The sequence below is a fragment of the Microcebus murinus genome, chromosome 8, assembly GCF_040939455.1.
Source record: "Microcebus murinus isolate Inina chromosome 8, M.murinus_Inina_mat1.0, whole genome shotgun sequence".
In the NCBI taxonomy this organism is placed as follows: Eukaryota; Metazoa; Chordata; class Mammalia; order Primates; family Cheirogaleidae; genus Microcebus; species Microcebus murinus.
The window spans coordinates 3,756,752-3,768,934 of record NC_134111.1 but is presented as its reverse complement, the minus strand read 5'-3'; the positions used below and the strand labels follow the sequence as shown (position 1 = coordinate 3,768,934).

The 12,183-nt window shown below is 34.5% G+C and overlaps 1 protein-coding gene across 2 annotated transcripts in view; it reads right to left on the bottom strand.

Annotated features, from left to right (window-relative positions):
- Positions 1–10: 10 nt before the first annotated feature.
- The window catches only part of MAP3K2 (mitogen-activated protein kinase kinase kinase 2), a 69,123-nt gene continuing 56,950 nt past the window's right edge, over positions 11–12,183 (bottom strand). For both annotated transcript variants that reach the window (XM_020288543.2, XM_012739950.2), the window contains exons 16-17: positions 10,089–10,266; positions 11–9,003 (exon numbers count right to left, since the gene is read on the bottom strand). In XM_020288543.2, the coding sequence (XP_020144132.1) occupies positions 8,778–9,003; positions 10,089–10,266 (404 nt within the window). In that variant the 3' untranslated portion in view covers positions 11–8,777. The remainder of the gene's footprint in view (positions 9,004–10,088; positions 10,267–12,183) is intronic.

Below are 12,183 nucleotides of genomic sequence, written 5' to 3'. Positions count from 1 at the left end.
GACAAACCAATCACAGTGGAAATAAATATCAGCTTTATTAACACTCAAAGTGCCATTCATTTATATTCATTCCATAGTCCAGAAGGTTACTTAGAGTAAGCCTTTGCACCACAATCTTTCAAAAAAATGAACATGTAAGAAAAAGCAATTTTCATTGTGCTAATTATTGCAGGCCTTCATGCACGTAAATCTAAACAAAGATGTGTGCCAACAATATACAAATTTCCATATAAACAAAGTCATTGATCACTAACAAAATATAAACATGGTTTATTTTATATTAGATTTTAAAAAAAAGCTCTTTATCAGCAAGAAAAAACAAGTACATAGAAATTATAAAACTCAGAAATTTTATACATTTTTACAAGCACAATTTTGAATGAACAACTCAAAGTCAAAATGTGCATGAATGTGGCACATACCACACTATCTGGCTTCTGGTAGGTTCTTCTAATAACACCAATTCCTTTTAACATAATAAGCTTAGTGACATTCAACTTCAACAGAGGACTTTATTCCTAACGCGAATAATTTTACATGGTACGGCATATTAAAAAAGTTTTCTTTAAGTACAATAACATTGTTAGATTGGAAATTTAATTTCCAATTCTTTTTCTGCCAGTTACTTAAAACACACAGTACAGTATAAAGACAAAACAATGTATGTTTGGACATTTCTAAACCAATTTCTAGTCAATTACAGAGAATCACAATATGCCAATGTATTGTTTTATAAACTGAGTTTGACGTTGCCTAGTAAAGGAAAAGATAAAAGTTGAAATCTTTTGGAGTAGAATAAAGGAAATACTCAAAAACAACAGGACAGGCCAACAGCAACTAGAGATATAAAATCTTGACATCTCTTCAAACAATTTAGTTTCTCACATTTTTTTCATAGCTCTAAGAATTCAAAGGCCATTTTAGTGGACAGTGTGTTTTTGCTACTGCAAAAAAATTTTATTTCTCTCAATTTGCATTTCACAGAATTCTCAAAAGAGAATTCAATGCTTTTCCTTGCAACAGTATTTTAACTGAGCTCTAAGTACAATTTGTGTCCAATTCTGGAAATACAAATACATTTCAAATGATTAAAAACAAAATTAAAAAAATATTTTTGATCAGCCAGCTGAAAATATATTTATATAGTAAATAATCTCTCAGAAAGCTTTTATATATATTTAATTATCCTAACTAAATAGTACCCTTATAAAACAAGTTCATAAAAATGTAGAAATGAAATGAAAATAAGAACTTACTGGTATATATACATGTGCCTACAGACAGAAAAAGACATCTCCACACAAACACACATACCCTGATACAGAGTTACAAAGCAAACTTTCAACTTAGTAATGGATTTTAGAATACATTATAAAATTAGAAAGTAATGTTGAACTCCTGAGTTCTTCAACAAAGATAGAACCATAGATAAGTATACTTTGTAAAAGCAAGAAGGTCCATTTAAGTCAGTAATAGCAGTGCAGTTACATCTTGAAAGAAGTTAAAACAGAGACACAGACAGTAGTTCAATGCACGCATTCATGATGCTCATACACTCATCAACAATTATTGGTCAGAGTAGTAAATCAGTGTACAAATTAAAAATTTCCCAAAATGTGCAAAAAAGTCAACCTTAATAGGAAAAAAACCCTTTGTATATAATTATATAAACTGCCCAGCATTCAACTGAGTAAAAACATTTACAGAGAGAAACCAACAGATTAAATATAGAGAATTTCATGGCTACATTTAAAAACATATATTAAGTCAAAGGGTAAATTTATAAATTGATAACCATAGTTTGCAACAATTAAAAGTTTATTCTCAAATTTATCCAAGTTTACTTTATTTACAATGAATAAAAAGAATCATGTGAAATGTCAGAGATGTCAGACATTAGAAGTATTTTTGGTATTAACCCTTATAATATTTCAGAACGTAGGGTAGAAAATTTTAAAACCAATAGCAATAGAAAAAATGTAAACCTTTCACTTACTAATTAAAATTGCATTAAAACAATTGTTTGTTTTTAAAGAAGTATTCTTATCTTTAGACACTGTACTTTCAATTGAATAGGGTATATTGCAAGGGTTTGGCCCACTTCCCTTTTGCCTGTAAGCCTTTCCAGCCTTTCCAGCTCAAAGGTTCTACTAGTCCTCTCTTCTTATTCCAGGTGGAAAACAATCTTTGGAATAATATGTCAAATCCATTTTGTAGACTAAGTACCTAATAGAGTTTAAGATGTAATTTTGTTACTTCTCTCTCCAAGTAATGCTAATGCTAAAATCACTAGTTACATATGCTTTTAAAAAATAAATTCTAAAAAAATATAAATAATTGAACACAAAAGTGCTTTTCAGTACAGTCATGAACTTTACTATTCTCAACTGGCATTAGGGATTCAGAAATCCTTATTTGGGGACAAATCCTGCACATATACTGGAGAGCAGACATTTCCTTATGTTCCAAAATGGCTATGGCACAAAGCAGAGGTCAGTCTGTAACCTACTTTTCTTCACAGCTTTGCTTAAATGCCCCTCAAGTCAAACATAAGTTCATAAATGTTAAGACACTAGGAAGAAACTACGTCACCAACCTGAGGCAACAGGTATATCTATATCAATGTGTATCTATGTGCACCTATGGTCAAGTGATGTTAATAAGATTGGCACGTGTATAAGCTTAAGTTTATAATGTCTATATAGTTCCTTAATAGAAGTAAATTCTGCATGACTAAATGCAAACACTGAGCACCTGTCCTTTTCCTTGAAGGATAGACTAGCATATAAATTCTACTAGTACCTGCTTTATCATTTTTATACTATTAGCTTACAAGTGGGTAAAAGTAACAGTGCTAATAATTTTGGCTATGAGTGCAGAGAATATGAAAGCTTTGGTTTAAAGTGATTCTGATAATACAGAGTGTGTAACAAACAAGAAGTCATTAGGCAGAGGGAGTAATAATACTAATTTAATGCCTTTGCTGTTATTAACAAAAATGCCATATGACTGTCAATTAAAATGCACAATTATGAAAAATATGAAGAATTATGTAAAAGACTGTGTATAGGCAACAGATAAAAGTTATTCTTTTCTTACTGTAGCTTAGACTCCTCCCTTACCTTTCTGAAGCTCAGCCTTTACTGCTTGCATTATCACTGAGAAAAGAATCTCTAGGTTCCCCTGAGAGCTCATTACCATCTACGGCTCTGAAAGGTGAGTATGGGAAATGGGGGGGTGCCTGATACTTCCCACACCTGTCTATCATGGTATCCCATCCAGACCATGGCAGAAGTCAAAGCCAAGCTAAAGACGACTGAAGTAGGAGCAGCACACCTTCCCTAGCCAACCAAAAAGAGGTATAAGAAAATTTCCTTTTGAATACTTGGTAAACTAAGGAAGCTTGTTTTGATAATGTCTGGCAGAATTTCTGTTTCAAAGAGTTCATGAAGAACTGTGTAAAATCAACTACCTCCTATTTAAGAATTATATATAAGCTTATTATTATACACACACAAAAACTGAATTTTAATCTACTTTTAGCAACCAAGAGCATGGCAATTTACAGTAAATACTTTTATTAAACAATCATCAGTACTAGCTACTCCTGGAAAATGTACTGGCATTCCTACCCAAGGATGAGTATAACTATCCATCATCAGAAGGTCATACCTTTTTGAGTTGTTCTTCCAAAAACAGGGACTGATCTAATTGAACACTCATACCCTCCCTCCTTCCTTCCTACAGCTGCTTCAACTCTAAACACCATACACAAACACACACTTCACAGAAAAGAAAGCTAGAGTATTAGTCAAAACATTAGCTAAAAAGTTAGGATTAGAATTCGCTGTCCCTGGATTTCTTGCTCATTGCTCTAAGCCTCACTGCCTCAACATTTGTAAACTATTTGAACCACTTCTTTAGGGCAAAAACAACCATTCTAACTCTGCTGTGAAAATCACAACTGAACTATGATATATAAAGAACTTGGACGGTGCCAACGTTGATTGAAAATCAACCTAGAAAACAATTTACTATGATGTCTCTTTAGAATGAGAATACCTCTTTCTATGTTAGGAATTCACATCTAGTGGAGACTGCAGTGCATCTATCACAGACAAATGCTAAAGTTTCTCTCCTAATGTTACAAAACAATAAATAAATAAAAAAGGAGGTAGAAAAGGGTAGGAGGAGGAACCAGGCATTAAGAAATGTTTTAAGGGCCAATACACAGCCTAAGGCCAAATGAAGTCATGAAGCCTACTGATTTTGGAAAAAAAAATCTTCATTTTGATGGGTAACGAATTATTATTAATATGAAATAAAATTAAGGCATACCGAGAAAAAGGCACTACTAAAAATTAACAATTGGATTGCTTTTCATTAACATTTAACCAATCTTCAAAATATGAACATTACATTTGTAACAAAGGCCAAACTTAAAACAATATTGAAAAGAAATAACAAATTGAAAATAAATTATCCTGATCTTAGCATAAATAACACTGTTGACAGAGTTCAGTTTCTATCAGTTTTGGGTATTTTCACAATTTAGACCAAGAAAACATTCTTCTTTAAAAGAGACCTCTGGGGGAAAATGCTGTTAAGGAATAAATGCTCCCCCATCACTGGAACTGTCTGAGTAGAGGCTGGTTTGCAGTAAGAGGGGTCCCGAGAGAGGCTATGTGACTAGGGCAAGGGGGAGTCCCCGAATTTGAGGATACCTTTATTCTATTCCTGGTTGTTAATGACATTTCAGTTTATAACAGCCAATAAGTACCCAAAATTGTTTTTCCCTTACTTCATAAAAAATAATCATAACATTTTAAAACATCATTGCTGAACTTTCAGAGTTAGGGTATGCCATAAAGTAATTATCTATTTGCCCATATTCCTCCTAGACTGTCACCTCCTCAAGGGTGTTAATTTAGTACCTGATACAATAAGTCACAATTATTGAATAAGCAAATGAAAAAGATTCACTTGATTTATAAAAAGGATAGATTTGTATATTTGATTGACAATGGGTGATTTTTTTCATCAAGCTGTGGGTTCCTAGACCCCAAATGAAATAATTGGCACAGAGCTTTGCCATGGACCAAGGAATCTCCATCTGGCTTGGTTATCCTGCTAAACAATTCAGATTTGACTTTTCTTTCTTTGTAATTTCACTTCTAACAACTCCATCTCAGAAACACTAGAGAGCAAATCTAACACATATATAAGAGCTGGAGCAGCAGAAAGCTAAAGAAATAGTTTCACCTTTTTACTGTAGTTTCTATTGGGAACAAGATAAAAGACTCTCTCAAGTGAAACCCAATTCAAATTACTCTGAAATCAAAGTTTTAACTTTTCTTTTATAGTTCAGCAAGTGTATTAATATTTCAATTTCTTATATGCATTATGTAAGGGTTACTTGTGCCTTTTAAAACTCTGTAAGGCAATAGTCATTTTTTTTTAAGTCAGAAAGATGTTGTGTAAACAAATGCTGTAGATTTTCAAGATATTCATACTGAATTTTTCAGTACTTTTAAATATATTTTAAAGAATTACCAATCAATCGAAATTTCTATTAGTCATTATGATATTTCTTAACCCTTTAATTTGATACATTTTGTTTGCAATGTAAAAGATCTTATATTTGGTCCAAGCCTAAGTCATGCCAGCTTGAATCTCTCAAGGCCTAAGTAGAAAGATATTTCCTGAAAAGCACATATAAGACTGCTAGTGTATCTTCTCCAGCACCAAAAGGTCTGCCACTGTCAAAGCAGAATGCATTTTAAAGGCACAAAGTCAGCAGTCTAGCCATTTTCATCTTCAGCAAAGAAACATTACAGTATAGAAGAATCAGCTGTGCATTTAAGAAACAAAATACATTTAGAGTAATCCTAAAAGTTCAAATTTCATTTGTTGATCCATCCCATTATTTGAAAGAAGAAAAAAATGGAGTGTTACATTTAACTTCCCCTGATAGAGATGTTTTCTTTCAAAAATTTCTTTTTTTAAATTTACTTTTGGTCTTCCATACCCACACCCCCACCTTCAAGCTTTTTTGTTCTAGTAGTTTTTACATATATTAACTTTGATTGTGGTTTTTGGTACCTTCACAACTTGTTTGAAATAAATTCACATCATATTTTATTATAATAACTCTGTAAACTGTTAGTCTATTTTTAAGTCTTTACATAAAGAACATTACTTTCTTGTAGTTAATAATATTTTTCTTATAAAGCAAAGGCCTTCTGCAGCAGTGTTAAAGTAGTCATTTCTTTTCAGGTGCCTTTATTTTCTATAGCATTTAGAAAAGAAAAAGGAGACTGAAAAAAGCAGACAGTTTTGCTTTGGGTTCCACAGTCTCCACCAATTTCTCTAAAGAGTATTTGTGTCATATTCCGCACTGCTGGTTACCCTGACAGACCAAAAATGAGCCAAAGGGAAATCACAACCACACAAGACAAAGATACGAAGAAAAAGCCCACTGGTCCAGAGACCATGATCTTGCTCAAGTAGAAAAGATGCCCTCACACATAAAAGATAAAGAAATTATAATAGATCCACACACTTGGGGATTATGTTTCTAGCGCAAGATTTGGCAGTTGATTTACCAAGGTGGGAGCAGCTAATTCATGCTCTTCTTTGCAAGCTGCTTCATTTGATTTGAAGATACGGGAGAAGCACTGACAACTAATTTTGTGCTTTGATGACTTCTCAGACAAGCTAATGGAATTTCAAATATTCCTACAGGGAATGCCCGGTAAGACCTTGATACAGTAAACCAAGATCTACCTAACTTCAGAAACAAAGTGTAAAGAGTCCCTAAATGAACATACCTTTTGGCAGAAAATAAGAATATCTGAGTCTCCTATGAATCCCATGAAAGGCATCACATTTAGGGCCTCCAAGAAGACTATTATTTTCTAGACCTTTAAAAATAAAGTACCTGGCACTTGCTTTAATATGCTGAAAAAATAACTGCTGAAAAAACTGCAAGTGGCTAAATTACTATCTTCATGTTTTTCAGTAGTACAATTCCATTAGAGATAGTGGGACCTTTCCCAGCTGCCTTGTTCCATTTAATGTCCTTGTTGTTAGTGGATACATTATACTACAAATACCTGGAAGTTTCTGAACCTTTCTGTTAGTAGTTAATACTTTGTTTTGATATGCTTTTCTTTGCCCAAAATTATGAACTGACTTTTAAGGAAAGACTATATACAAATGGCTGAATTCAAAAGGTTTAATGTTCAAATTCCTTTTGTTTCTAAAATGGAAGAGTTACTGATTTGCGTGCAATATAAAGCTGGTAAGGAAGTGATTCCTGTTTGCTGTTTGTTCAGATCATTTACCCTTGACTTAAAGTAGTGGTATCTGCTCTTGTAAAATGGTCATTTTGCATTGTATCACTTTCTCTTTGAAATTTACTTTTTTACATTTACTGCTTTGTAAATTTCTGTTTTCAGTTTATAACTGGGATTGGTCTTTACATCAGTTAAAGACCTCAGCACTTTTGATATTTGGGGCAGAATAATTCCCCAGGGTGGGGTGCTTTCCTTGTGTGGTCTATTTAGCAGCATCCCTGGCCTCTCTGCCCATTAGATGCCAGTAGTATCCTCCCAGTTGTGACAACTAAAAACATTTCCAAGCATTGCCAAATGCCACGTGAAATTATCCTTGCTTCACTGTTAAAAACCACTGTTTTACATGATATCTGTTTTTCTGAGGTGTTTTAGTATTCTGTGATCCCAAGAACAAGGGTTTCATCTCATGACACTCACTAGCTTTAACACATAGATACTCTTGGCTGAACTATTAGTTCCTAAAGAATATTAATTATGGGAAATTAGGAGCTAAAAATAAGAAGAAAGTATCCATGATTTTGATTATTTCTCTATTCCTTCAATTTTGGGACTTTCCCCATCATAGTTTAAAATACACACAAAAAAATTTAGTTCTTTTTTTCATTATTTCTGTTGACTAGCAAATGTGGTCTCCTCTACTGCTCACACATTTAATGAGAACACTATCCTTTCATCTTTTACTTGAATTTGCTCATTGACTTTAAAATAAAATAGTATTTTTTTAAGCAGAAAGCCATCCCTCAAGGTTTATAGATTCCAGTAACATGGATCTATTATAGTGTTTGCTTATTATACTGGTTAGGATTAACAAACATACCTCTTAGAGATTCATATCTTCTATCAAGATTCCTACTGAGCAAAAAGCTTGGTAGACAGAGGTTAAGGATCTAAAGAATACAGATATAAGAAGGAACCTATATTCTTTAAGTTGAGTACCTACCCTAAACTCAAGTTTAGGGCTCAATCCCACATATGAGGATCTATTTTAAATACTATCACTAAAAACTACAAATTATACATCATTTTCTTATTTTCCAGGTCTCCCCATCACCACTAATATGTCAGTGATATAGGGAAAGATTCTACAATCTTTAGGTATTCCAAATGATTTGTTTATACTAAAAAGAGTGACTGTGTACTAAAGTGCTTTATCTCTCTGAACCACATCAGTACATTATAAAAATTAAAAAAAAAAAAAAAGAGTTTCAAGTTCTTGTAAGGGAAAAAAAGATTAAATATAAAAAATTTAGGTTACTACTATTATTAAACAAATTTAACCAAGAATCAAGAGAAATACTTTCCCTCTTGTCTTTTTTTCTCCCCTATCTCTCTTTTTTTATAAAAAAGAAAAGTGCAGTCAGAGAGAAGGTGAATGAATAGATAGGAGGTGGGTAGAGGCACAGGAGAGGTTACTGGCTGCTAGTGATAATGCACAAACATGTGCCTTAAGAGTTCATCAGCGGAAGGTCTCAGTTTGGCCTCTACAAAAATCCGTTTGAGGAAATCTCGAGTATTGTCTGAGACATGAGGTGGCAGCTTTGGGTTTGTTGGCTGAGTGGCGATTTTAAAGATGGCAGCCATTGCTTCAAACTCAGCCCAAGGTGGCTTTTCAGTTAGCATTTCTACCACAGTACACGCTACGCTCCTAAAAAGAAATACAACACAAACAATATCACCATAAAAGAAAGCTAGTTAGCTAGAAAATGAGAAACAGGAGTGTTTAAATACGACTTGATTTCAAGTTTAAAGTTTCAATGAAAAGTTGTAATTACATAAAACTATAATTAAAAATCAATGAAAATACGGCCGGGCGCTGTGGCTCACGCCTGTAATCCTAGCTCTTGGGAGGCCGAGGCAGGCGGATTGCTCAAGGTCAGGAGTTCAGAACCAGCCTGAGCAAGAGCGAGACCCCATCTCTACTATAAATAGAAAGAAATTAATTGGCCAACTGATATATATATAAAAAAAAAAAATTAGCCGGGCATGGTGGTGCATGCCTGTAGTCCCAGCTACTCGGGAGGCTGAGGCAGAAGGATCACTCGAGCCCAGGAGTTTGAGGTTGCTGTGAGCTAGGCTGACGCCACGGCACTCACTCTAGCCTGGACAACAAAGTGAGACTCTGTCTCAAAAAAAAAAAAAAAAAATCAATGAAAATAAACCACAATTTAAAGACTGTCACTTAAATGGTTAGGCAAAGACCATTACTCATTTTATTATTTATATTTTTATATAATTATTCATTTTATTATTTTTGTTTTATAATTGGACATTAAAAATAATTTTTGTCTTTATCTTACAAAGAATACAAGCAATAGAAATTTTTGCCATCAGGTATCTAAAATGAATATCTATTAAAATCTTTTCTAAGTGGGAAGTAGAAAATGGCCATTTTATGTTCTAACTTAAAATTATTAAGCAATTAAAGATTAACTGAATTATAAAGCACTGACAAAGATTACTTTTAAAGTTCTTTAGGGAAATAAGATAGCTTTTTAATGCTATGGTTTGCTTAGGACCTTGATAATGGAAGATAGGTTCAAGGACTCTAAATATTTAGTCAATTATAAGCCTCAATGAGGCATAATTTAAAATGGTGTTAATTCCTACAATTCTTACATCCTATTTCAGAAGTACAAAAGACAATTTAAATCTGGCTTAGTAATTTCAATCCTGGATGGAAATACATAAGAAGGCAGGTAGTCTTCAGGCAAACCTAACATCAAAACCTACCAGATATCTGCTTTTCTGCCATATCCTTCTCCACTGATCACTTCAGGGCTCATCCAGTATGGTGTGCCTGTGACGGACTTCATTCCTGTCCCTGACAGACAGATGGTCTGAAGTCGTTTGCTGGCTCCAAAATCTCCCAATTTGACATTGCCTGTTGAATCTCGCAGGATATTGGCGCCTAAAAACGATAGCCTAATTTCAGTAAAATTACTAATAAAATTATTAGCACTCTGGAATATAGTATAAAAGAACAGCAGCAGAGAATTACTTAGTAGACTCTTCAGTATGTCTCCTAAATTAGGCTGATTTTCATCCTCCAAGCAGTATCTGGCATAACACCAGTCACACAGTGGGGGCTCATAAGGATATGCCACATGAACACTGAACTTTTTTTTTATTTCAGCATATTATGGGGGTACAGATTTTAAGGTTTCAATAAATGCCCTTCCCCCCCTGAACAATGAACTTTTAGTCAGCTGTGTGTGCTTCAGGTTCAGGTCCTAAGAAGGTTCTGCCACTGAAAAGGACTGGCACAGGTTGGAGGTGAGGGCGAACAGAGGAGAAAGATGGAAAGGGCTAAGGATAAAGCTCAGTGAAGGACTAAGAAAGCAAGAGCAGGCTCTTGGCCCCCAGTTCTCTGTCAAAGCAAGAAGCCCATGGTTAAAGCTTACTTCCCTGAGAAGCCAGCTTCTCAGGGGCTTTCTGAGGGACCTTCACAATCAAAAACTTCTAGCATTCCCCCTCCCATTACTTAAATATTAGTTCCCTTATATTTTAAAGTTTTTGTTAATATTGTTTTGCTTTATATTAATTTTACTTCTCAATTTCTAATATTTTAAATGTCTTATAAGCAACCTTTGAGCTTATAATCTGTTTTAAAATTTTTTACTTTTATAATAAAGTTTTAAATTTAGACAGCTTCAGATTTACAGAATAACTGCAAAAACAGTACAGAGAGTTCCCACATCCCCCCACACCCAGTTTCCATATGATTAAGATCTTAAAATAGTATGGTACACAATTTATCACAATTAGTGAACCAATATTAATCCATCATCATTAACTAAGGTCCATACTTTATTCAGATTTCCTCAGTTTTTCTCTAATGTCATTTTCTATTCCATGATTCCACACTACATTTAGTCATCATTGTCTCCTTATCCTCTTGGGTATGACACTTTCTCAGACTTTCCTTTTTTTTTTTTTTTTTAATTTTTGAGACAGAGTCTCACTCTGTTGCCTAGGCTAGAGTGAGTGCCGTGGCGTCAGCCTAGCTCACAGCAACCTCAAACTCCCGGGCTCAAGCAATCCTCCTGCCACAGCCTCCCAGGTAGCTGGGACTATAGGCATGCGCCACCATGCCCGGCTAATGTTTTCTATTGTCAGTTGTTTGGCTAATTTCTTTCTATTTGTAATAGAGATGGGGGTCTCACTCTTGCTCAGGCTGGTCTCCAACTCCTGACCTTGAGCAATCCTCTCACCTCGGACTCCCAGAGTGCTAGGATTACAGGCATGAGCCACCGCGCCTGGCCTGACTTTCCTTGTTTTTAATGACTTTGACATTTCTGAGGAGTACTGGGGTCAGGTTTTTACAGAATATTCCTCAATTAGGATTTGTCTAATGTTTTTCTCATGATTATACTGAGGTTGTAAGTTTTGGGGAGGAAGGCCAGAAGTGCCATTCTCATCACATGATATTAAGGGCACATACTGTCAGCATCACTGCTGATGTTACTTTAATCACTTGGCTTGAGGTAGTGTTCATCAGGTTTTCACTGTAAAGTCCATCTCCCACCTTGGCCCCGCTTTCCATACTATACTCTCTGGAAGAAATTCACCATGCACACTCCACAATCAAGGAATATGGAGTTATGCTCCAGGCTGATTAGCTACATAAATTAATTGGAATTATTGTGTAAGAAAGATTTGGGTCCCTTCTCCCCTTTATTTATTAAATCATTCATTTATATCACTATGGACCTACATTTTTTTTTTTTGTTTTGGGGTGTTTTGAATACTTTCTTACTTTCTGGCACTAGAAGATGCTCCAGGCTCATCTTGTATATTTTCTGCACCAGTCCCAGAATCAGCCATT